Genomic DNA, 27,693 nt, shown 5'->3' with positions numbered 1-27,693 from the left:
AGCCGCTTACGGGTATTCTTCAACATAAATGCGTAAAACTAGGTCACAATGCTGTAGACACCTTGGGGAATACGTAGAAAAAGTAGTCTGGTTGATAGCCCTGCTATCACTGCTCAATAGGAACGCAGAGCTTTCCAAAACACGAGGTACTTCCGGATTGGATTTTTCTCAGGCTTTCGCCTGCAATATCAGTTCTGTTCTACTTACAGACAATATTTTTTACAGTTTTGGAAACTTTAGAGTGTTTTCTATCCTAAGCTGTCAATTATATGCATATTCTAGCATCTTGTCCTCACAAAATATCCTGTTTACTTTGGGCACGTTATTTTTCCAAAAATGACAATACTGCCCCCTAGTCACAACAGGTTTTAAGGAGATAAATTGTAGAAAATGACGAGGGGATCCCGGGTGGCACAGTGGTTAAGGGCGCTGTACTGCAGCGCCAGCTGTGCCATCAGAAACTCTGGGTTTGTCGTAACCGGCTGCGACCGTGGGGCGATGCACAATTGGCCTAGCCTAGGTTCTGACTTTGCAGCTTGGCCAGAAAGTGACAACCTTGCGTGAGGCTAAACCTGATTGTACATCTGTGTCTACGGCCAACGGTTACCCAGAGCGTCTTGTTACCGCTAACCCATTTTGACTCCGCCCCCCTCCAGCCTGAGAACCTCCTATTGGCCAGTAAGCTGAAGGGGGCGGCGGTTAAGCTAGCTGACTTTGGGCTCGCCATCGAGGTGCAGGGCGACCAACAGGCATGGTTTGGTGAGTATCGTTGAGTGGCTTCTCTCTTATGGGACGGGACAGAAAATGTTTTTGTTTTCACACTACTGAGCGAGCTGAACTAGCCTCCACTGTAGTTTCTGGTACTGTGAGTGAAAGGCTAATGGGAAAATGAATAATGCCAAGCCAGCACAGTGCGGTTCGGGTCGGGTCTGCACACTAGTGTATTAGAGGACACACAGACCTGGCCTAGAATTGACCCCTAACCTCTTACCACTTTTGAATTGTCAGGGCGGTAGTTAGCCTAGCGGTTAAAAGAAAGGTCACTGGTTCGAATCCTTGAGCTGACGAGGTGAAAATCTGTTGATTTGCCGTTATTTGTCCTGTAAGTCGCTCTGGATAAGAATCACTAAAAATATTTTAAAAAATGTACTGATTGATCGATTTAATCAATTAATGACTCACTCAAGTAATCAATGAATTATTTGCTGTAACAATTACTCAAATCAATCAATCAAACTATTGATACACTCATCCATTTATTCCCTCCCTCCCTCCCTCCCTCCCTCCCTCCCTCCCTCCCTCCCTCCCTCCCTCCCTCCCTCCCTCCCTCCCTCCTCCCTCCCTCCCTCCCTCCCTCCCTCCCTCCCTCCCTCCCTACAGGTTTTGCTGGTACGCCAGGCTACCTGTCTCCAGAGGTTCTGAGAAAAGACCCATATGGGAAGCCTGTGGACATGTGGGCTTGTGGTAAACAAAACAACCTTTTAATCTCTAACCTTTGACCTTTAGAACGGAACTAAATAACATACTTCCATGTGATTGTTCCCTGCTGAAAGTTGGCTCAATTACATTCCAATTCAGGAAGTGAAATTTCCAAAAAAGGGGTCAGTTTGGGGTCAAGACTGTGTTGTTTTGATCTGTGGGTGATGATAAGCGCGTGTGTCTTCCTGCCAGGGGTGATCCTGTACATCCTATTGGTCGGTTATCCTCCCTTCTGGGACGAGGACCAACACAGACTGTACCAGCAGATCAAGGCTGGGGCCTACGATGTGAGAACTACCAACCTCTACCTATCTCTCTGTCTGTCTGACTCTCTCCTCTCTACGACAGGAGAACTACCAACCTCTATCTCTCTGTCTGACTCTCTATGATGGGAGAACTACCAACCTCTATCTCTCTGTCTGACTCTCTCCTCTCTACGATGGGAGAACTACCAACCTCTATCTATCCATCTCTCTGTCTGACTGACTCTCTCCTCTCTACGATGGGAGAACAACCAACCTCTATCTCTCTGTCTGACTGACTCTCTACGATGTGAGAACTACCAACCTCTAACTACCAACCTCTATCTCTCTGTCTGACTCGCTCTCTCTCTCATTCTCTGTCTGTCTGTCTGTCTGTCTGTCTGTCTGTCTGTCTGTCTGTCTGTCTGTCTGTCTGTCTGTCTGTCTGTCTGTCTGTCTGTCTGTCTGTCTGTCTGTCTGTGTCTGTCTGCCTGCCTGCCTGTCTGTCTGTCTCTCTGTCTGTCTGTCTCTCTGTCTCTCTGTATCTCTGTCTCTCTGTCTCTCTTTGTCTCTCTGTCTCTCTGTCTCTCTCTGTCTCTCTCTCTCTCTCTGTCTCTCTCTGTCTCTCTCTGTCTCTCTCTCTCTCTTCACTGGTGTTGGAAATTAATGAATTGATAGACAGAATGGTGGAATGTATTGTATTGATTGATGGACTGACTGATTGTGTGTAATGTGTGTCTATAGTTCCCGTCCCCAGAGTGGGACACAGTGACTCCTGATGCCAAAGACCTGATCAATAAGATGTTGACCATCAACCCCGGCAAACGCATCACCACCGCAGAGGCCCTCAAACACCCCTGGATCTGTGTATGGAAACACACACACACACACACACACACACACACACACACACACACACACACACACACACACACACACACACACACACACACACACACACACACACACACACACACACACACACACACACAGCCCTTCCACTGATCTCTCCTCTACTCTCCTCTCATCCTCTTCTCCTCTCCTATTAAACATTATTTGGATTGATGAAGATTCAAACGTTTAAAAAACAGACTGAGGAACTAGTTAAAAAGCTAAGATTTAAAGTGGGCCTCTTCTTCTTCTTCATTTTTTTAAGAAGTAGATTTTGCCAGTCTTAAACAGCAGGAACCAGATTGTCGTCTGGACTAATTGTGACACCTTATTATCCAAATATATCAGAGACTCCACTGTAAATGATTTGATGCCGTCCACCCTAGTCCCTTATCACAGGGGACAGTTGTATTACTCGTCACTACATCTTGAATCAGAAGGTTGTCTGGTCCCTCAGTAAAGTCCCATAGATCTCTTCATTACTCATCACTACATCCTGAATCAGAAGGTTGTCTGGTCCCTCAGTAAAGTCCCGTAGATCTCTTCATTACTCATCACTACATCCTGAATCAGAAGGTTGTCTGGTCCCTCAGTAAAGTCCCGTAGATCTCTTCATTACTCATCACTACATCCTGAATCAGAAGGTTGTCTGGTCCCTCAGTAAAGTCCCGTAGATCTCTTCATTACTCATCACTACATCCTGATTCAGAGGGTTGTCTGGTCCTGAATTAGAAGGTTGTCTGGTCCCTCAGTAAAGTCCCGTAGATCTCTTCATTACTCATCACTACATCCTGAATCAGAAGGTTGTCTGGTCCCTCAGTAAAGTCCCGTAGATCTCTTCATTACTCATCACTACATCCTGAATCAGAAGGTTGTCTGGTCCCTCGGTAAAGTCCTGTAGATCTCTTCATTACTCATCACTACATCCTGATTCAGAGGGTTGTCTGGTCCTGAATTAGAAGGTTGTCTGGTCCCTCAGTAAAGTCCCGTAGATCTCTTCATTACTCATCACTACATCCTGAATCAGAGGGTTGTCTGGTCCTGAATCAGAAGGTTGTCTGGTCCCTCGGTAAAGTCCTGTAGATCTCTTCATTACTCATCACTACATCCTGATTCAGAGGGTTGTCTGGTCCTGAATTAGAAGGTTGTCTGGTCCCTCAGTAAAGTCCCGTAGATCTCTTCATTACTCATCACTACATCCTGAATCAGAGGGTTGTCTGGTCCCTCTGTAAAGTCCCGTAGATCTCTTCATTACTCATCACTACATCCTGAATCAGAAGGTTGTCTGGTCCTGAATTAGAAGGTTGTCTGGTCCCTCAGTAAAGTCCCGTAGATCTCTTCATTACTCATCACTACATCCTGATTCAGAGGGTTGTCTGGTCCTGAATTAGAAGGTTGTCTGGTCCCTCAGTAAAGTCCTGTAGATCTCTTCATTACTCATCACTACATCCTGATTCAGAGGGTTGTCTGGTCCCTCAGTAAAGTCCCGTAGATCTCTTCATTACTCATCACTACATCCTGAATCAGAGGGTTGTCTGGTCCCTCTGTAAAGTCCCATAGATCTCTTCATTACTCCCACTTTGTTTCCAAACTTCCCAGTTGAAGTAAACCAATCTAAGTGTTGGTAAACTCTTGAGGTCCCTCTGGTCTCCACGAAGTTAAAGGTCATTCCTCTTTTTAGTTTGATTTCCCCTCGTCTGGTTTCCCCGGTGCCACTGGGGCAGTTTAAACCCCTAATGATGAATGAGCTCTCCTCGTCTGGTTTCCCCGGTGCCACTAGTGCAGTTTAAAATCCTAATTATGAATGAGTTCACTGAGATTTGGATTCCCCGGGACCACTAGGGCAGTTTAAAACCCTAATGATGAATGAGCTCTCCTTGTCTGGGTTCCCCAGGACCACTAGGGCAGTTTAAACCCCTAATAAAATACGTAATTGTTTTGATTAAATGTAATTTAATGTATCTGTATCTGTTACTGTATCTTGTAGTTTAAATATTTGTATTGTTTATTGTATTGATCATATTGATTATTGGAATTGTTGTCCTCATGGCACCATTGGAAATGAGACCCGAGGTCTCAATGGAATCCCCTGTATAAAATAACATTCTCTCTCAATTCAACTAAATTCAAGGGGCTTTATTGGCATGGGAAACATGTGTTAACATTTCCAAAGCAAGTGGAAGTAGATAATATACAAAAGTGAAGAAAAAAAACCCAATATAAAATGAACAGTAAACATGACGTTCTTTGTTTGCAGCAACGGTCCACTGTAGCTTCCATGATGCACAGACAGGAGACTGTGGAGTGTCTGAAGAAGTTCAACGCCAGGAGAAAACTCAAGGTGACACTCCTCTTTCACTGTCCTCTGTTCTATTCAGACAGTCAAGGTGACACTCCTCTTTCACTGTCCTCTGTTCTATTCAGAAACTCAAGGTGACACTCCTCTTTCACTGTCCTCTGTTCTATTCAGACAGTCAAGGTGACACTCCTCTTTCACTGTCCTCTGTTCTATTCAGACAGTCAAGGTGACACTCTTTCACTGTCCTCTGTTCTATTCAGACAGTCAAGAGATGTGTCTCTCCCTATTCCCTATACCCTATTCCCTGTACCCTATACTCTATTCCCTATTCCCTATACCTTATACCTTATACCCTATTCCCTATTCCCTATTCCCTATACTATGCACTACTGTATACCCAGGGATCTATTTCTTATACCCTATTCCCTATACCCTATTCCTTATACCATATTCCTTATACCCTATACCATATTCCTTATACCCTATACCCTATTCCCTATACCCTATACCCTATACCCTATACCCTATACCTTATACCCTATTCCCTATACCCTATACCCTATACCCTATTCCCTATACCCTATACCCTATACCCTATACCTTATACCCTATTCCCTATACCCTATACCCTATACCCTATACCCTATTCCTTATACCCTATACCATATTCCTTATACCCTATACCCTATACCCTATACCCTATACCCTATACCCTATACCCTATTCCCTATACCCTATACCCTATACCTTATACCCTATTCCCTATACCCTATACCCTATACCCTATACCCTATTCCTTATACCCTATACCATATTCCTTATACCCTATACCCTATACCCTATACCCTATACCCTATACCCTATTCCTTATACCCTATACCCTATACCCTATACCATATTCCTTATACCCTATACCCTATTCCTTATACCCTATACCATATTCCTTATACCCTATACCCTATACCCTATACCCTATACCCTATACCCTATACCCTATTCCTTATGCCCTATACCCTATACCATATTCCCTATACCCTATTCCTTATACCCTATACCCTATACCCTATACCCTATTCCTTATACCCTATACCCTATACCCTATACCCTATACCCTATACCCTATTCCTTATACCCTATACTCTATTCCTTATACCCTATTCCTTATACCCTATACCCTATTCCTTATACCCTATACCATATTCCCTATTCCCTATTCCGTGCACTACTACAAGGCCCATAGATGTCTGATCAAAAGCACTTTCCAACCAAAGAGTAGTGCCTTTTATAGGGAATAGGGCACCCTTTGGGATTTAGCCAAGCACACACCCTTCTCTTTCTCACCCCCCTTTCCACTTGCTGTTGAAATGATCAGCCCTCCAGTAGAGACTATAGTACCACTGCTGTTGAAATGATCAGCCCTCCAGTAGAGACTATAGTACCACTGCTGTTGAAATGATCAGCCCTCCAGTAGAGACTATAGTACCACTGCTGTTGAAATGATCAGCCCTCCAGTAGAGACTATAGTACCACTGCTGTTGTCTGGTGAAATGATCAGCCCTCCAGTAGAGACTATAGTACCACTGCTGTTGTCTGTTGAAATGATCAGCCCTCCAGTAGAGACTATAGTACCACTGCTGTTGTCTGGTGAAATGATCAGCCCTCCAGTAGAGACTATAGTACCACTGCTGTTGAAATGATCAGCTCTTCAGTAGAGACTATAGTACCACTGCTGTTGAAATGATCAGCCCTCCAGTAGAGACTATAGTACCACTGCTGTTGTCTGTTGAAATGATCAGCCCTCCAGTAGAGACTATAGTACCACTGCTGTTGAAATGATCAGCCCTCCAGTAGAGACTATAGTACCACTGCTGTTGAAATGATCAGCTCTTCAGTAGAGACTATAGTACCACTGCTGTTGAAATGATCAGCCCTCCAGTAGAGACTATAGTACCACTGCTGTTGAAATGATCAGCCCTCCAGTAGAGACTAAAGTACCACTGCTGTTGAAATGATCAGCCCTCCAGTAGAGACTATAGTACCACTGCTGGTGAAATGATCAGCCCTCCAGTAGAGACTATAGTACCACTGCTGTTGTCTGGTGAAATGATCAGCCCTTCAGTAGAGACTATAGTACCACTGCTGTTGAAATGATCAGCCCTCCAGTAGAGACTATAGTACCACTGCTGTTGAAATGATCAGCTCTTCAGTAGAGACTATAGTACCACTGCTGTTGAAATGATCAGCCCTCCAGTAGAGACTATAGTACCACTGCTGTTGAAATGATCAGCCCTTCAGTAGAGACTATAGTACCACTGCTGTTGAAATGATCAGCCCCTTCAGTAGAGACTATAGTACCACTGCTGTTGTCTGGTGAAATGATCAGCTCTCCAGTAGAGACTATAGTACCACTGCTGTTGTAATGATCAGCCCTCCAGTAGAGACTATAGTACCACTGCTGTTGAAATGATCAGCCCTTCAGTAGAGACTATAGTACCACTGCTGTTGAAATGATCAGCCCTCCAGTAGAGACTATAGTACCACTGCTGGTGAAATGATCAGCCCTCCAGTAGAGACTATAGTACCACTGCTGTTGTCTGGTGAAATGATCAGCCCTCCAGTAGAGACTATAGTACCACTGCTGTTGAAATGATCAGCCCTCCAGTAGAGACTATAGTACCACTGCTGTTGAAATGATCAGCCCTCCAGTAGAGACTATAGTACCACTGCTGTTGAAATGATCAGTCCTCCAGTAGAGACTATAGTACCACTGCTGTTGAAATGATCAGCCCTCCAGTAGAGACTATAGTACCACTGCTGTTGAAATGATCAGCCCTTCAGTATAGACTATAGTACCACTGCTTTTGAAATGATCAGCGCTTCAGTAGAGACTATAGTACCACTGCTGTTGAAATGATCAGCTCTTCAGTAGAGACTATAGTACCACTGCTGTTGAAATGATCAGCCCTCCAGTAGAGACTATAGTACCACTGCTGGTGAAATGATCAGCTCTTCAGTAGAGACTATAGTACCACTGCTGTTGAAATGATCAGTCCTTCAGTAGAGACTATAGTACCACTGCTGTTGAAATGATCAGCCCTCCAGTAGAGACTATAGTACCACTGCTGTTGAAATGATCAGCCCTCCAGTAGAGACTATAGTACCACTGCTGTTGAAATGATCAGCCCTCCAGTAGAGACTATAGTACCACTGCTTTTGAAATGATCAGCGCTTCAGTAGAGACTATAGTACCACTGCTGTTGAAATGATCAGCTCTTCAGTAGAGACTATAGTACCACTGCTGTTGAAATGATCAGCCCTCCAGTAGAGACTATAGTACCACTGCTGGTGAAATGATCAGCTCTTCAGTAGAGACTATAGTACCACTGCTGTTGAAATGATCAGCCCTCCAGTTGAGACTATAGTACCACTGCTGGTGAAATGATCAGCTCTTCAGTAGAGACTATAGTACCACTGCTGTTGAAATGATCAGTCCTTCAGTAGAGACTATAGTACCACTGCTGTTGAAATGATCAGCTCTTCAGTAGAGACTATAGTACCACTGCTGTTGTCTGGTGAAATGATCAGCCCTCCAGTAGAGACTATAGTACCACTGCTGTTGAAATGATCAGGCCTTCAGTAGAGACTATAGTACCACTGCTGTTGTCTGGTGAAATGATCAGCCCTCCAGTAGAGACTATAGTACCACTGCTGTTGAAATGATCAGCCCTCCAGTAGAGACTATAGTACCACTGCTGGTGAAATGATCAGCCCTCCAGTAGAGACTATAGTACCACTGCTGTTGAAATGATCAGCCCCTCCAGTAGAGACTATAGTACCACTGCTGTTGAAATGATCAGCCCTCCAGTAGAGACTATAGTACCACTGCTGTTGAAATGATCAGGCCTTCAGTAGAGACTATAGTACCACTGCTGTTGTCTGGTGAAATGATCAGCCCTCCAGTAGAGACTATAGTACCACTGCTGTTGAAATGATCAGCCCTCCAGTAGAGACTATAGTACCACTGCTGGTGAAATGATCAGCCCTCCAGTAGAGACTATAGTACCACTGCTGTTGAAATGATCAGCTCTTCAGTAGAGACTATAGTACCACTGCTGTTGAAATGATCAGCCCCTCCAGTAGAGACTATAGTACCACTGCTGTTGAAATGATCAGCCCTCCAGTAGAGACTATAGTACCACTGCTGTTGAAATGATCAGCCCTCCAGTAGAGACTATAGTACCACTGCTGTTGAAATGATCAGTCCTCCAGTAGAGACTATAGTACCACTGCTGTTGAAATGACCAGCCCTTCAGTAGAGACTATAGTACCACTGCTGTTGTAATGATCAGTCTTTCAGTAGAGACTATAGTACCACTGCTGTTGTCTGGTGAAATGATCATCCCTTCAGTAGAGACTATAGTACCACTGCTGGTGAAATGATCAGCCCTCCAGTAGAGACTATAGTACCACTGCTGTTGTCTGGTGAAATGATCATCCCTTCAGTAGAGACTATAGTACCACTGCTGGTGAAATGATCATCCCTTCAGTAGAGACTATAGTACCACTGCTGTTGAAATGATCATCCCTTCAGTAGAGACTATAGTACCACTGCTGGTGAAATGATCAGCCCTCCAGTAGAGACTATAGTACCACTGCTTTTGAAATGATCAGCGCTTCAGTAGAGACTATAGTACCACTGCTTTTGAAATGATCAGCCCTCCAGTAGAGACTATAGTACCACTGCTGTTGAAATGATCAGCCCTCCAGTAGAGACTATAGTACCACTGCTGGTGAAATGATCAGCCCTCCAGTAGAGACTATAGTACCACTGCTGTTGAAATGATCAGCCCCTCCAGTAGAGACTATAGTACCACTGCTGGTGAAATGATCAGCCCTCCAGTAGAGACTATAGTACCACTGCTGGTGAAATGATCAGTCCTTCAGTAGAGACTATAGTACCACTGCTGTTGAAATGATCAGCCCTTCAGTAGAGACTATAGTACCACTGCTGGTCTTCTTCTCTCTTTTTATTAGCATTTCTCTTTTCTAAAAATCTTTAATTAGTGAATTTCTCTCTCTTCCCCTCCTCTTTTCTGGTCTCTTCTCCCCTCCTCTTTTCTGCTCTCTCCTCCCCTCCTCTTTTCTGCTCACTCCTCCCCTCCTCTTTTCTGCTCTCTCCTCCCCTCCTCTTTTCTGCTCTCTCCATCCTTCCCTCCTTTCTTTCTGTCCCCTCCACTCTTTCAGGGAGCCATTTTGACCACTTTGCTGGTAACAAAAAACTTCTCAGGTACGTCCTTCTCTCTCTCTCTCTCTCTGTCTCTCTCTGTCTCTCTCTCTCTCTCTGTCCTTCGCTCTCTCTCTCTGTTCTCTCCCTCTGTGTCTCTCTCTCTCTCTCTCTCTCTCTCTCTGTCCTTCGCTCTCTCTCTCTGTTCTCTCCCTCTGTGTCTCTCTCTCTGTCTCTCTTTCTCGCTGTCTCTCCCTCTTTGTCCTCTCTCTCTGTCTCTGTCTCTCGCTCTGTCTCTCGCTCTCTCTGTCCGTTGCTCTCTCTCTGTTCTCTCCCTCTGTCTCTAATTATTAATTATTTTGATTCATGTTTTTCTTTAGAATTAAATAATCAGATTTTATTTTTTCTTTACAATTAATCATTTTCTTCTTTTTAATTGTTTTTTTTATTTCTTTACGTCCTTTGTTTGGGATGTGGTTTCCTCGAGGTAAGAACTCACTTCCTCTACGTCAGCCAATCAGTGGCCAGTGTTTCATGTCACTTCCTCTCTGTCAACCAATCAGTGGCCAGGGCCTCATGTCACACCCTTTGTCGGTACTCTTATACCCCTTTCACACAATATCGGGCCGATCCCAACCAAACTGTGCTGGCTCTGATATATTCTTGTCACATTGTCTCTAGTCGGCACGGTTTCAGTAACTATGGAGGATGCGTAACCAGGACAGCTCAGTACAGCTTGGTTTGGTTCGACTCAGTAGTGTGAAAATCCCTTTTAAAACACATTGATTTTATAATAGTACATTAGTGAATGTAGTATATGTATATATATATATATATACGTATACATACACATTGCACTGGGAAGTATGCAGATCCCTTGACTTTATCCACATTTTGTTACGTTACAGCCTCATTCTAAAATGGATATCCCATAATAACAAAGCAAAAATGTATGTTAAAAAAACAACTGAAATCTTGTTTCTCATGTGGTCTGAGAGTCCTTTTGGTGCCTTTCGGCAAACTCCAAGCAGGCTGTCATGTGCCTTTTACTGAGGACTGGGGGCCACTCTACCATAACGGCCTGATTGGTGGAGTGCTGCAGAGATGGTTGTCCTTCTGGAAGGTTCTCAAATCTCCACAGAGGAACTCTGGAGCTCTGTCAGAGTGACCATCGGGTACTTGGTCACTTCCCTGACCAAGGCCCTTCTCCGCCGATTGGCCAGTTTGGCCGGGGTGGTTCTAAACTTCTTCCATTTCAGAATGATGGAGGCCACTGTGTTCTTGGGGGACATTCAATGCTGCAGAAATGTTTTGGTACCCTTCTCCAGATCTGTGCCTCGACACAATCCTGTCTCTGAGCTCTACTAACAATTTCTTCGGACCTCATGACTTGGTTTTTGCTCTATCAACTCTAGGATTTAATATAGACAAGTGTGTGCCTTTCCAAATCATGTCGAATCAATTGGGTTTACCAGAGGTGGACTCCAATAAAGTTGAAGAAACATCTCAAGGATGATCAACGGAAACAGGATTCACCTGAGCTCAATTTCGCAGTCTCATAACAAAGGGTCTGAATACTTATGTGAATACGGCATCCGTTTATAATTTTTAATACATTTGCAAACATTTCTAAAAACCTGTTTTCACTTTGCCATTATGGGGTATTGTGTGCAGATTGCTGAGGATTTTTAAAATGTAATACATGTTAGAATAAGGCTGTAACCTAATAATAATATACTGTATAATGTAATGTAATGTAACAAAATGTGGAAAAAGTGAAGGGGTCTGAATACTTTCTGAATGCCCTGGACAGGATGTTGTGAATACAGTACATTCGTATCAACAGAATACTGCATGTAGTATATATACAGTACATATGCAGTATATTATGAATTGTGAATACAGTACATTCATATCAACAGAATACTTCATGTAGTATATATGCTGTATATATGCAGTATATTATGAATAGTGAATATAGTACATTCACATTAACAGAATACTTCATGTAGTATATATACAGTATATATACAGTATGTTAATAATAGTGAATATAGTACATTCATATCAACATAATACTTCATGTAGTACATACTACATGTAGAATATGTTGTAGCATGACGATGCAGATGCATGCAATGATTTTATACGATGACTTTAATCCCATGACTGTAATACCATGACTGTAATATCATGACTTTAATACCATGACTTTAATACCATGACTTTAATACCATGACTGTATTAATGACTTTAATACCATGACTTTAATACTGACTTTAATACCATGACTTTAATACCATGACTTTAATACCATGACTTTAATACCATGACTGTAATACCATGACTTTATTACCATGACTTTAATACCATGACTTTAATACCATGACTTTAATACTGACTTTAATACCATGACTTTAATACCATGACTTTAATACTGACTTTAATACCATGACTTTAATACTGACTTTAATACCATGACTGTAATACCATGAATTTAATACTGACTTTAATACTGAGTTTAATACCATGACTTTAATACTGACTTTAATACCATGACTTTAATACTGACTTTAATACCATGACTTTAATACCATGACTTTAATACCATGACATTAATACTGACTTTAATACCATGACTGTAATACCATGACTGTAATACCATGACTGTAATACTGACTTTAATACCTTGGTTTTAATACCATGGTTTTAATACCATGACTTTATTACCATGACTTTAATACCATGACTTTAATACTGACTTTAATACTGACTTTAATACCATGACTTTAATACTGACTTTAATTCTGACTTTAATACCATGACTTTAATACCATGACTTTAATACCATGACTTTAATACTGACTTTAATTCTGACTTTAATACTGACTTTAATACTGACTTTAATACTGACTTTAATACCATGACTTTAATACTGACTTTAATACCATGACTGTAATACCATGACTTTAATACTGACTTTAATACCATGAATTTAATACTGCCTTTATTACTGACTTTAATACTGCCTTTATTACTGACTTTAATACTGACTTTAATACTGACTTTAATACTGACTTTAATACCATGACTTTAATACTGACTTTAATACCATGACTTTAATACTGACTTTAATACCATGAATTTAATACTGCCTTTATTACCATGACTTTAATACTGACTTTAATACTGACTTTAATACTGACTTTAATACCTTGGTTTTAATACCATGACTTTAATACTGACTTTAATACCATGACTTTATTACCATGACTTTAATACCATGACTTTAATACTGACTTTAATACTGACTTTAATACTGACTTTAATACTGACTTTAATACTGACTTTAGTACCATGACTTTAATACTGACTTTAATACTGACTTTAATACCATGACTTTAATACTGACTTTAATTCTGACTTTAATACTTTAATACTGACTTTAATACCATGACTTTAATACCATGACTTTGATACCATGACTTTAATACTGACTTTAATACTGACTTTAATACCATGAATTTAATACTGCCTTTATTACTGACTTTAATACTGACTTTAATACTGACTTTAATACTGACTTTGATACCATGACTTTAATACTGACTTTAATACTGACTTTAATACCATGACTTTATTACCATGACTTTAATACCATGACTTTAATACTGACTTTAATACTGACTTTAATACTGACTTTAGTACCATGACTTTAATACTGACTTTAATACTGACTTTAATACTGACTTTAATACTGACTTTAATTCTGACTTTAATACCATGACTTTAATTCTGACTTTAATACCATGACTTTAATACTGACTTTAATTCTGACTTTAATACTTTAATACTGACTTTAATACCATGAATTTAATACTGCCTTTATTACTAACTTTAATACTGACTTTAATACTGACTTTGATACCATGACTTTAATACTGACTTTAATACCATGCCTTTAATACTGACTTTAATACCATGACTTTAATACCATGACTTTATTACCATGACTTTAATACCATGACTTTAATACCATGACTTTAATACTGACTTTAATACCATGACTTTAATACCATGACTTTAATACCATGACTTTAATACTGACTTTAATACCATGCATTTAATACTGACTTTAATACCATGACTTTAATACTGACTTTAATAATGACTTTAATACCATGAATTTAATACTGCCTTTATTACTGACTTTAATACTGACTTTAATACTGACTTTAATAGTGACTTTAATACCATGAATTTAATACTGACTTTAATACCATGACTTTAATACTGACTTTAATACTGACTTTAATACCATGACTTTAATACTGACTTTAATACTGACTTTAATACCATGAATTTAATACTGCCTTTATTACTGACTTTAATACTGACTTTAATACTGACTTTGATACCATGACTTTAATACTGACTTTAATACCATGCCTTTAATACTGACTTTAATACCATGACTTTAATACCATGACTTTATTACCATGACTTTAATACCATGACTTTAATACTGACTTTAATACCATGACTTTAATACTGACTTTAATACCATGAATTTAATACCATGACTTTAATACCATGACTTTAATACTGACTTTAATACCATGAATTTAATACTGACTTTAATACTGACTTTAATACCATGACTTTAATACCATGACTTTAACACCATGACTTTAATACTGACTTTGATACCATGACTTTAATACTGACTTTAATACTGACTTTAATACCTTGGTTTTAATACCATGACTTTAATACCATGACTTTAATACTGACTTTAATACCATGAATTTAATACTGACTTTAATACTGACTTTAATACCATGACTTTAATACTGACTTTAATACCATGCCTTTAATACTGACTTTAATACCATGACTTTAATACCATGACTTTATTACCATGACTTTAATACCATGACTTTAATACTGACTTTAATACCATGACTTTAATACTGACTTTAATACCATGAATTTAATACCATGACTTTAATACCATGACTTTAATACTGACTTTAATACCATGACTTTAATACCATGACTTTAATACTGACTTTAATACGATGACTTTAATACTGACTTTAATACCATGACTGTAATACCATGAATTTAATACTGACTTTAATACTGAGTTTAATACCATGACTTTAATACTGACTTTAATACCATGACTTTAATACTGACTTTAATACCATGACTTTAATACCATGACTTTAATAACATGACATTAATACTGACTTTAATACCATGACTGTAATACCATGACTGTAATACCATGACTGTAATACTGACTTTAATACCTTGGTTTTAATACCATGGTTTTAATACCATGACTTTATTACCATGACTTTAATACCATGACTTTAATACTGACTTTAATACTGACTTTAATACCATGACTTTAATACTGACTTTAATTCTGACTTTAATACCATGACTTTAATACCATGACTTTAATACCATGACTTTAATACTGACTTTAATTCTGACTTTAATACTGACTTTAATACTGACTTTAATACTGACTTTAATACCATGACTTTAATACTGACTTTAATACCATGACTGTAATACCATGACTTTAATACTGACTTTAATACCATGAATTTAATACTGCCTTTATTACTGACTTTAATACTGCCTTTATTACTGACTTTAATACTGACTTTAATACTGACTTTAATACTGACTTTAATACCATGACTTTAATACTGACTTTAATACCATGACTGTAATACCATGACTTTAATACTGACTTTAATACCATGAATTTAATACTGCCTTTATTACCATGACTTTAATACTGACTTTAATACTGACTTTAATACTGACTTTAATACCATGACTTTAATACTGACTTTAATACCATGACTGTAATACCATGACTTTAATACTGACTTTAATACCATGAATTTAATACTGCCTTTATTACCATGACTTTAATACTGACTTTAATACTGACTTTAATACTGACTTTAATACCTTGGTTTTAATACCATGACTTTAATACTGACTTTAATACCATGACTTTATTACCATGACTTTAATACCATGACTTTAATACTGACTTTAATACTGACTTTAATACTGACTTTAATACTGACTTTAATACTGACTTTAGTACCATGACTTTAATACTGACTTTAATACTGACTTTAATACCATGACTTTAATACTGACTTTAATTCTGACTTTAATACTTTAATACTGACTTTAATACCATGACTTTAATACCATGACTTTGATACCATGACTTTAATACTGACTTTAATACTGACTTTAATACCATGAATTTAATACTGCCTTTATTACTGACTTTAATACTGACTTTAATACTGACTTTAATACTGACTTTGATACCATGACTTTAATACTGACTTTAATACTGACTTTAATACCATGACTTTATTACCATGACTTTAATACCATGACTTTAATACTGACTTTAATACTGACTTTAATACTGACTTTAGTACCATGACTTTAATACTGACTTTAATACTGACTTTAATACCATGACTTTAATACTGACTTTAATTCTGACTTTAATACCATGACTTTAATTCTGACTTTAATACCATGACTTTAATACTGACTTTAATTCTGACTTTAATACTTTAATACTGACTTTAATACTGACTTTAATACCATGACTTTAATACCATGACTTTGATACCATGACTTTAATACTGACTTTAATACTGACTTTAATACCATGAATTTAATACTGCCTTTATTACTAACTTTAATACTGACTTTAATACTGACTTTGATACCATGACTTTAATACTGACTTTAATACCATGCCTTTAATACTGACTTTAATACCATGACTTTAATACCATGACTTTATTACCATGACTTTAATACCATGACTTTAATACCATGACTTTAATACTGACTTTAATACCATGACGTTAATACCATGACTTTAATACCATGACTTTAATACTGACTTTAATACCATGCATTTAATACTGACTTTAATACCATGACTTTAATACTGACTTTAATAATGACTTTAATACCATGACTTTAATACCATGACTTTAATACCATGACTTTAATACCATGAATTTAATACTGCCTTTATTACTGACTTTAATACCATGAATTTAATACTGACTTTAATAACATGACTTTAATACTGACTTTAATACTGACTTTAATACTGACTTTAATACCATGAATTTAATACTGCCTTTATTACTGACTTTAATACTGACTTTAATACTGACTTTAATAGTGACTTTAATACCATGAATTTAATACTGACTTTAATACCATGACTTTAATACTGACTTTAATACTGACTTTAATACCATGACTTTAATACTGACTTTAATACTGACTTTAATACCATGAATTTAATACTGCCTTTATTACTGACTTTAATACTGACTTTAATACTGACTTTAATACTGACTTTGATACCATGACTTTAATACTGACTTTAATACCATGCCTTTAATACTGACTTTAATACCATGACTTTAATACCATGACTTTATTACCATGACTTTAATACCATGACTTTAATACTGACTTTAATACCATGACTTTAATACTGACTTTAATACCATGAATTTAATACCATGACTTTAATACCATGACTTTAATACTGACTTTAATACCATGAATTTAATACTGACTTTAATACTGACTTTAATACCATGACTTTAATACCATGACTTTAACACCATGACTTTAATACTGACTTTAATACTGACTTTGATACCATGACTTTAATACTGACTTTAATACTGACTTTAATACCTTGGTTTTAATACCATGACTTTAATACCATGACTTTAATACTGACTTTAATACCATGAATTTAATACTGACTTTAATACTGACTTTAATACCATGACTTTAATACTGACTTTAATACCATGAATTTAATACTGACTTTAATACTGACTTTAATACCATGACTTTAATACCATGACTTTAATACCATGACTTTAATACTGACTTTAATACTGACTTTAATACCATGAATTTAATACTGACTTTAATACTGGCTTTAATACCATGACTTTAATACCATGAATTTAATACTGACTTTAATACTGACTTTAATACTGACTTTAATGCTGACTTTAATACCATGAATTTAATACTGACTTTAATACCATGACTTTAATACTGACTTTAATACCGTGACTTTAATACCATGACTTTAATACTGACTTTAATACTGACTTTAATACCATGAATTTAATACTGACTTTAATACTGACTTTAATACTGACTTTAATACTGACTTTAATACTGACTTTAATACCATGACTTTAATACCATGAATTTAATACTGACTTTAATACTGACTTTAATACCATGAATTTAATACTGACTTTAATACCATGACTTTAATACTGACTTTAATACTGACTTTAATACTGACTTTAATACCATGACTTTAATACCATGACTTTAATACTGACTTTAATACTGACTTTAATACTGACTTTAATACTGACTTTAATACCATGAATTTAATACTGACTTTAATACCATGACTTTAATACTGACTTTAATACTGACTTTAATACTGACTTTAATACTGACTTTAATACTGACTTTAATACTGACTTTAATACTGTGACTTTAATACCATGACTTTAATACCATGACTTTAATACTGACTTTAATACTGACTTTAATACTGACTTTAATACTGACTTTAATACCATGACTTTAGTACCATGACTTTAATACTGACTTTAATACTGACTTTAATACTGACTTTAATACCATGACTTTAATACTGACTTTAATACTGACTTTAATACCATGACTTTATTACTGACTTTAATACTGACTTTATTACTGACTTTAATACTGACTTTAATACTGACTTTAATACTGACTTTAATACCATGACTTTATTACTGACTTTAATACTGACTTTATTACTGACTTTAATACTGACTTTAATACTGACTTTAATACCATGACTTTAGTACCATGACTTTAATACTGACTTTAATATTGACTTTAATACTGACTTTAGTACCATGACTTTAATACTGACTTTAATACTGACTTTAATTCTGACTTTAATACCATGACTTTAATACTGACTTTAATACTGACTTTAATTCTGACTTTAATACTTTAATACTGACCTTAATACCATGACTTAAATACCATAACTTTTATATCACTGTATATTTGAAACGTTTTGAAACACAAGGAAACTTGTCTCTGTCATTTGACAGATTCAGCCATTTAGTGCTGCTTGTTTCAAAACGTTTCCTCTTGTTTTGAGTCTAATGAACACAGCCCTGTTGCACTATGGAGGCTGTCTGCCTCTGTGAGAAACACTCTTTCTCTCTCTCTCTTTCTCTCTCTCTTTCCTCCCCTCTTCCTCTCTCTCTCCCTCCCTCTCTTCCCCCCTTTCTCTCTCTCTCTCTCTCTCTCTCTCTCTCTCTCTCTCTCTCTCTCTTCCCTCTCTCCCTCTTCCTCTCTTTCCTCCCCTCTCTTCCTCTCTCTCTTTCCACCCCTCTTCCTCTCTCTCTCTCTCTCTCTCTCTCTCTTTCATCCCCTCTTCCTCTCTCTCTCTTTCCTCCCCCCTTCCTCTCTCGCTCTCTTCCCCCTTCCTCTCTCTCTCTTCCCCCTTCCTCTCTCTCTCTCTCTTTCTCCCTTCCTTCCTTCCTTCCTTCCTTCCTCTCTTCCTTCTTTCCTTCCTTCCTTCCTTCCTCTCTTCCTTCTTTCTTTCCTTCCTTCCTTCCTTCCTCTCTTCCTTCTTTCTTTCCTTCCTTCCTTCCTTCCTCTCCACAGCAGTCAAGAGTCTGCTGAACAAGAAGGCTGATGCCGTCAAGGTGAGTTTCTGTGCAGCGTTCCAAATGGCTCCCTTTGTTTCCCTACTTCGTACACTACCTTTGGTCAGAGCCCTCTGCAGAAAGCAGTGCACTAACATAGAGAGTAGGTTGCTGATTGGCCCTCTGTCTTTTAATGTAACGTAGAGATTAGGGTGATGATTGGCCCTGTGTTTTGTAATGTAACATAGAGAGTAGGGTGCTGATTGGCCCTCTGTAGAAAGCAGTGCACTAACTAGAGAGTAGGGTGTTTGATTGGCCCTCTGTCTTTTAATGTAATGTAGAGCTTAGGGTGATGATTGGCCCTGTGTTTTGTAATGTAACATAGAGAGTAGGGTGCTGATTGGCCCTCTGTAGAAAGCAGTGCACTAACTAGAGAGTAGGGTGTTGATTGGCCCTCTGTCTTTTAATGTAACATAGAGAGTAGGATGCTGATTGGCCCTCTGTCTTTTAATGTAACATAGAGAGTAGGGTGCTGATTGGCCCTCTGTCTTTTAATGTAACATAGAGAGTAGGATGCTGATTGGCCCTCTGTCTTTTAATGTAACATAGAGAGTAGGGTGCTGATTGGCCCTCTGTCTTTTAATGTAACATAGAGAGTAGGGTGCTGATTGGCCCTCTGTCTTTTAATGTAACATAGAGAGTAGGGTGCTGATTGGCCCTGTGTTTTGTAATGTGACAGAGAGTAGGGTGCTGATTGGTCCTGTGTTTTGTAATGTGACAGAGAGTAGGGTGCTGATTGGCCCTGTTTTTTGTAATGTAACATAGAGAGTAGGGTGCTGATTGGCCCTGTTTTTTGTAATGTAACATAGAGAGTAGGGTGCTGATTGGTCCTGTGTTTTGTAATGTAATATAGAGAGTAGGGTGCTGATTGGCCCTGTGTTTTGTAATGTGACAGAGAGTAGGGTGCTGATTGGTCCTGTGTTTTGTAATGTAATATAGAGAGTAGGGTGCTGATTGGCCCTGTGTTTTGTAATGTGACAGAGTAGGATGCTGATTGGCCCTGTGTTTTGTAATGTGACAGAGAGTAGGGTGCTGATTGGCCCTGTGTTTTGGTAATGTAACATAGAGAGTAGGATGCTGATTGGCCCTGTGTTTTGGTAATGTAACATAGAGAGTAGGGTGTTGATTGGTCCTGTGTTTTGTAATGTAACATAGAGAGTAGGGTGTTGATTGGTCCTGTGTTTTGTAATGTAACATAGAGAGTAGGGTGTTGATTGGTCCTGTGTTTTGGTAATGTAACATAGAGATTAGGGTGCTGATTGGCCCTTTTTTTCTGTAACCACTGATAACCTGTTAACCTCTCCTCCCATTTCCTGTAGTTTTGTCTCTGGTTTCCTGTAGTCACGTTCTGCCATCTCAGTACTCTGGTATAGATTGTCCTGTGTCAGTCTGCCTCAGTACTCTGGTATAGATAGTCCTGTCTCATTACTCTGGTATAGATAGCCCTGTGTCAGTACTCTGGTATAGATAGCCCCGTGTCATTACTCTGGTATAGATAGCCCTGTCTCAGTACTCTGGTATAGATAGCTCTGTGTCAGTTCTCTGGTATAGATAGTCCTCTCTCAGTACTCTGGTATAGATAGCCCTGCCTCAGTACTCTGGTATAGATAGCCCCGTGTCATTACTCTGGTATAGATAGCCCTGCCTCAGTACTCTGGTATAGATAGCCCTGTCTCAGTACTCTGGTATAGATAGCCCTGTCTCATTACTCTGGTATAGATAGCCCTGTCTCAGTACTCTGGTATAGATAGTCCTGTCTCAGTACTCTGGTATAGATAGCTCTGTGTCAGTCTGTCTCAGTACTCTGGTATAGATAGCTCTGTGTCAGTACTCTGGTATAGATAGCCCTGTCTCAGTTCTCTGGTATAGATAGCCCCGTGTCATTACTCTGGTATAGATAGCCCTGTCTCAGTACTCTGGTATAGATAGCCCTGTCTCATTACTCTGGTATAGATAGCCCTGTCTCATTACTCTGGTATAGATAGCCCTGTCTCAGTACTCTGGTATAGATAGTCCTGTCTCAGTACTCTGGTATAGATAGCTCTGTGTCAGTCTGTCTCAGTACTCTGGTATAGATAGCTCTGTGTCAGTACTCTGGTATAGATAGCCCTGTCTCAGTACTCTGGTATAGATAGCTCTGTGTCAGTCTGTCTCAGTACTCTGGTATAGATAGCCCTGTCTCAGTACTCTGGTATAGATAGCCCTGTCTCATTACTCTGGTATAGATAGTCCTGTCTCAGTACTCTGGTATAGATAGCCCTGTGTCAGTACTCTGGTATAGATAGCCCTGTCTCAGTACTCTGGTATAGATAGCTCTGTGGCAGTACTCTGGTATAGATAGTCCTGTCTCAGTACTCTGGTATAGATAGCCCTGTGTCAGTACTCTGGTATAGATAGCCCTGCGTCAGTACTCTGGTATAGATAGCTCTGTGTCAGTTCTCTGGTATAGATAGCCCTGTCTCAGTACTCTGGTATAGATAGCCCTGTGTCAGTACTCTGGTATAGATAGCCCTGTCTCAGTACTCTGGTATAGATAGCCCTGTCTCAGTACTCTGGTATAGATAGCCCTGTCTCAGTACTCTGGTATAGATAGTGCTGTTTCAGTCTGTCTCAGTACTCTGGTATAGATAGCCCTGTCTCAGTACTCTGGTATAGATAGCTCTGTCTCAGTACTCTGGTATAGATAGCCCTGTCTCAGTACTCTGGTATAGATAGCTCTGTCTCAGTACTCTGGTATAGATAGCCCTGTCTCAGTACTCTGGTATAGATAGCCCTGTCTCAGTACTCTGGTATAGATAGTCCTTTCTCAGTACTCTGGTATAGATAGTCCTGTGTCAGTACTCTGGTATAGATAGCCCTGTCTCAGTACTCTGGTATAGATAGTCCTTTCTCAGTACTCTGGTATAGATAGTCCTTTCTCAGTACTCTGGTATAGATAGCCCTGCGTCAGTACTCTGGTATAGATAGCCCTGTCTCAGTACTCTGGTATAGATAGCTCTGTGTCAGTACTCTGGTATAGATAGCCCTGTCTCAGTACTCTGGTATAGATAGCCCTGTCTCAGTACTCTGGTATAGATAGCCCTGTCTCAGTACTCTGGTATAGATAGCCCTGTCTCAGTACTCTGGTATAGATAGTCCTTTCTCAGTACTCTGGTATAGATAGTCCTGTGTCAGTACTCTGGTATAGATAGCCCTGTCTCAGTACTCTGGTATAGATAGTCCTTTCTCAGTACTCTGGTATAGATAGCCCTGCGTCAGTACTCTGGTATAGATAGCCCTGTCTCAGTACTCTGGTATAGATAGCTCTGTGTCAGTACTCTGGTATAGATAGCCCTGTCTCAGTACTCTGGTATAGATAGCTCTGTGTCAGTACTCTGGTATAGATAGCCCTGTCTCAGTACACTGGTATAGATAGCTCTGTGTCAGTACTCTGGTATAGATAGTCATGTCTCAGTCCTCTGGTATAGATCGTCCTGTCTATTGAACCCTGTAGGATCTATATACTCTATAAAACCATTAGGGGACTGTCTGTCTGTTGGTTCCATTGTACAGGTAAGGCTAAAAGCTAAATAAAAGTTGACCCAGGTCAGGTCAGGTCAGGTCAGGTCAGGTCAGGTCAGGTTTGTGATGTGATGTGATGTGTGATGTTCCCTCTACACTACTTGCTTTTACAGGCGAACAACAAAGCCAACACAGTGACCAGTCCTAAAGCCAACACAGTGACCAGTCCTAAAGACACCAGTTTCACCCCATCACTGGTACATACTACACCCTCCATACCTCCCTCTACTCCCTCCTCATCACAGGTACACACTACACCCTCCATACCTCCCTCTACTCCCTCCTCATCACTGGTACATACTACACCCGCCATACCTCCCTCTACTCCCTCCTCATCATTGGTACATACTACACCCTCCATACCTCGCTCCTCATCACTGGTACATACTACACCATACCTCCCTCTACTCCCTCCTCATCACTGGTACATACTACACCCTCCATACCTCCCTCTACTCCCTCCTCATCATTGGTACATACTACACCCTCCATACCTCCCTCCTCATCACTGGTACATACTACACCCTCCATACCTCCCTCCCCATCACTGGTACATACTACACCCTCCATACCTCCCTCTACTCCCTCCTCATCACTGGTACATACTACACCCTCCATACCTCCCTCCTCATACCTGGTACATACTTCACCCTCCATACCTCCCTCCTCATCACTGGTACATACTACACCCTCCATACCTCCCTCCTCATCACTGGTACATACTACACCCTCCATACCTCCCTCCTCATCACTGGTACATACTACACCCTCCATACCTCCCTCCTCATCACTGGTACATACTTCACCCTCCATACCTCCCTCGTCATCACTGGTACATACTACACCCTCCATACCTACCTCCTCATCACTGGTACATACTTCGCCCTCCATACCTCCCTCCTCATCACTGGTACATACTACACCCTCCATACCTCCCTCCTCATCACTGGTACATACTGCACCCTCCATACCTCCCTCTACTCCCTCCTCATCACTGGTACATACTACACCCTCCATACCTCCCTCTACTCCCTCCTCATCATTGGTACATACTACACCCTCCATACCTCGCTCCTCATCACTGGTACATACTGCACCCTCCATACCTCCCTCTACTCCCTCCTCATCACTGGTACATACTACACCCGCCATGCCTCCCTCTACTCCCTCCTCATCACTGGTACATACTACACCCGCCATGCCTCCCTCTACTCCCTCCTCATCACTGGTACATACTGCACCCTCCATACCTCCCTCTACTCCCTCCTCATCACTGGTACATACTACACCCGCCATGCCTCCCTCTACTCCCTCCTCATCACTGGTACATACTACACCCGCCATGCCTCCCTCTACTCCCTCCTCATCACTGGTACATACTACACCCGCCATGCCTCCCTCTACTCCCTCCTCATCACTGGTACATACTACACCCGCCATGCCTCCCTCTACTCCCTCCTCATCACTGGTACATACTACACCCACCATGCCTCCCTCTACTCCCTCCTCATCACTGGTACATACTACACCCACCATGCCTCCCTCTACTCCCTCCTCATCACTGGTACATACTACACCCGCCATGCCTCCCTCTACTCCCTCCTCATCACTGGTACATACTACACCCGCCATGCCTCCCTCTACTCCCTCCTCATCACTGGTACATACTACACCCGCCATGCCTCCCTCTACTCCCTCCTCATCACTGGTACATACCTACACCCTCCATACCTCCCTCTACTCCCTCCTCATCACTGGTACATACTACACCCGCCATGCCTCCCTCTACTCCCTCCTCATCACTGGTACATACTACACCCGCCATGCCTCCCTCTACTCCCTCCTCATCACTGGTACATACTACACCCGCCATGCCTCCCTCTACTCCCTCCTCATCACTGGTACATACTACACCCACCATGCCTCCCTCTACTCCCTCCTCATCACTGGTACATACTACACCCGCCATGCCTCCCTCTACTCCCTCCTCATCACTGGTACATACCTACACCCACCATGCCTCCCTCTACTCCCTCCTCATCACTGGTACATACTACACCCTCCATACCTCCCTCTACTCCCTCCTCATCACTGGTACATACCTACACCCACCATGCCTCCCTCTACTCCCCTCTTTCTCCCTGTGTTGACCTTGCGGTAGGATTTTAACACAGATTGAACAATGAGACAGATATTCCCTCCCTCCCTCCCTCCCTCCCTCCCTCCCTCCCTCCCTCCCTCCCTCCCTCCCTCCCTCCCTCCCTCCCTCCCTCCCTCCCTCTCTCCATTGTTTCCTTCCTTCCTTTCAGCTGAAGAGCCAAAGGATGTTGGCTCCTTAATCTGGTAGTGATGGTCTGATTGGTTGCAACTTGTGCATGGTGTGTGCTGATTCGCTGGCTGTGTTGGTCACATGACTGATGCCCTGTATGACCTCAACATCTTTAAATGTCTTTGCTCCCATGATGACACACACATATAAACAGTTATACACGCACACACACACACACACGCACACGCACACACACACGCACACACACACACAGAGTCACTCTCCTCTACCTCCTCCTCCACCTTCTCCTCTACCTCCTCCTCCACCCCCTCCTCTACCTCCTCCTCAACCTCCTCTACCTCCTCCTCCACCTCCTCCTCTACCTCCACCTCCTCCACCACTTATACCTCCTCCTCCACCTCCTCCTCCTCCATCTCCTCCTCCACCTCCACCTCCTGCTTCACCTCCTCCACCACTTATACCTCCTCCTCCACCTCCTCCTCCACCTCCTCCTCCACCTCAACCTCCTGATCTACCTCCTCCACCTCAACCTCCTGCTCTACCTCCTCCTCCACCTGAACCTCCTGCTCTACCTCCACCTCCTTCTCCTTCTCCTCCACGCCCTGCTCCACCTCCTCCTCAACCTCCTGCTCTACCTCCTCCTCCACCTGAACCTCCTGCTCTACCTCCACCTCCTTCTCCTCCTCCTCCACGTCCTGCTCCACCTCCTCCTCAACCTCCTGCTCTACCTCCTCCTCCACCTCCACCTCAACCTCCTACTCTACATCCTCTTCCACCTCAACCTACTGCTCTACCTCCACCTCTACCACCCCCTCCACCTCAACCTCCACCTCTACCTCCACCTCCTCCTCCTCCTCAACCTCCTGCTCTACCTCCTCCTCCACCTGAACCTCCTGCTCTACCTCCACCTCCTTCTCCTTCTCCTCCACGCCCTGCTCCACCTCCTCCTCAACCTCCTGCTCTACCTCCTCCTCCACCTGAACCTCCTGCTCTACCTCCACCTCCTTCTCCTCCTCCTCCACGTCCTGCTCCACCTCCTCCTCAACCTCCTGCTCTACCTCCTCCTCCACCTCCACCTCAACCTCCTACTCTACCTCCTCTTCCACCTCAACCTACTGCTCTACCTCCACCTCTACCACCCCCTCCACCTCAGCCTCCACCTCTACCTCCACCTCCTCCTCCTCCTCAACCTCCTGCTCTAACTCTACCTCAACCTCCTGCTCTACCTCCTCCTCCACCTCAACCTCCTGCTCAACCTCCACTTCTACCTCCTCCTCCACCTCCTCCTCCTCCTCCTCCTCCACCTCCTCCTCCTCCTCCTCCTCCTCCTCCACCTCCTCCTCCTCCTCCTCCTCCTCCTCCTCCTCCACCTCCTCCTCCACCTCCTCCTCCCCCACTGCTGTCTCTATCTATTCTGTTTGTATTGTTTCATCTCTCTCTCCCTAGGAGCCCCAGACCACAGTGATCCACAACCCAATAGATGGGAAGAAGGTACAGCACTGACAGTGTGTGTGTGTAATTGTTTTGTGTGTACATTACATGTACATTACATTATATTACATGTATGTAGTTCTGTCCTTGAGCTGTTCTGGTCTATTAATGTTCTGTATTATTTCATGTTCTGTGTGGACCCCAGGAAGAGAAGCTGTTGCTATAGAAACAGATAATGATCCTAATAAACCCCAGGAAGAGAAGCTGTTGCTATAGAAACAGATAATGATCCTAATAAACCCCAGGAAGAGAAGCTGTTGCTATAGAAACAGATAATGATCCTAATAAACCCCAGGAAGAGAAGCTGTTGCTATAGAAACAGATAATGATCCTAATAAACCCCAGGAAGAGTAGCTGCTGCTATAGAA

General features: G+C 41.0%; 1 protein-coding gene across 3 annotated transcripts in view; it reads left to right on the top strand.

Moving 5' to 3' along the window:
* The window catches only part of LOC135535774 (calcium/calmodulin-dependent protein kinase type II delta chain-like), a 105,645-nt gene that overhangs the window by 55,811 nt on the left and 22,141 nt on the right, over window positions 1–27,693 (top strand). For 2 of the 3 annotated variants that reach the window (XM_064962205.1, XM_064962204.1), the window contains exons 7-15: window positions 657–759; window positions 1,381–1,464; window positions 1,672–1,766; window positions 2,466–2,588; window positions 4,870–4,953; window positions 10,156–10,198; window positions 19,946–19,983; window positions 23,658–23,789; window positions 27,281–27,325. In XM_064962205.1, the coding sequence (XP_064818277.1) occupies window positions 657–759; window positions 1,381–1,464; window positions 1,672–1,766; window positions 2,466–2,588; window positions 4,870–4,953; window positions 10,156–10,198; window positions 19,946–19,983; window positions 23,658–23,789; window positions 27,281–27,325 (747 nt within the window). The remainder of the gene's footprint in view (window positions 1–656; window positions 760–1,380; window positions 1,465–1,671; window positions 1,767–2,465; window positions 2,589–4,869; window positions 4,954–10,155; window positions 10,199–19,945; window positions 19,984–23,657; window positions 23,790–27,280; window positions 27,326–27,693) is intronic. The other variant, XM_064962206.1, reaches the window with a different exon arrangement.

This window comes from Oncorhynchus masou, unplaced genomic scaffold (genome assembly GCF_036934945.1).
Source record: "Oncorhynchus masou masou isolate Uvic2021 unplaced genomic scaffold, UVic_Omas_1.1 unplaced_scaffold_514, whole genome shotgun sequence".
NCBI classification, from domain to species: Eukaryota; Metazoa; Chordata; class Actinopteri; order Salmoniformes; family Salmonidae; genus Oncorhynchus; species Oncorhynchus masou.
This window is presented reverse-complemented; position numbering and strand designations above follow the sequence as displayed.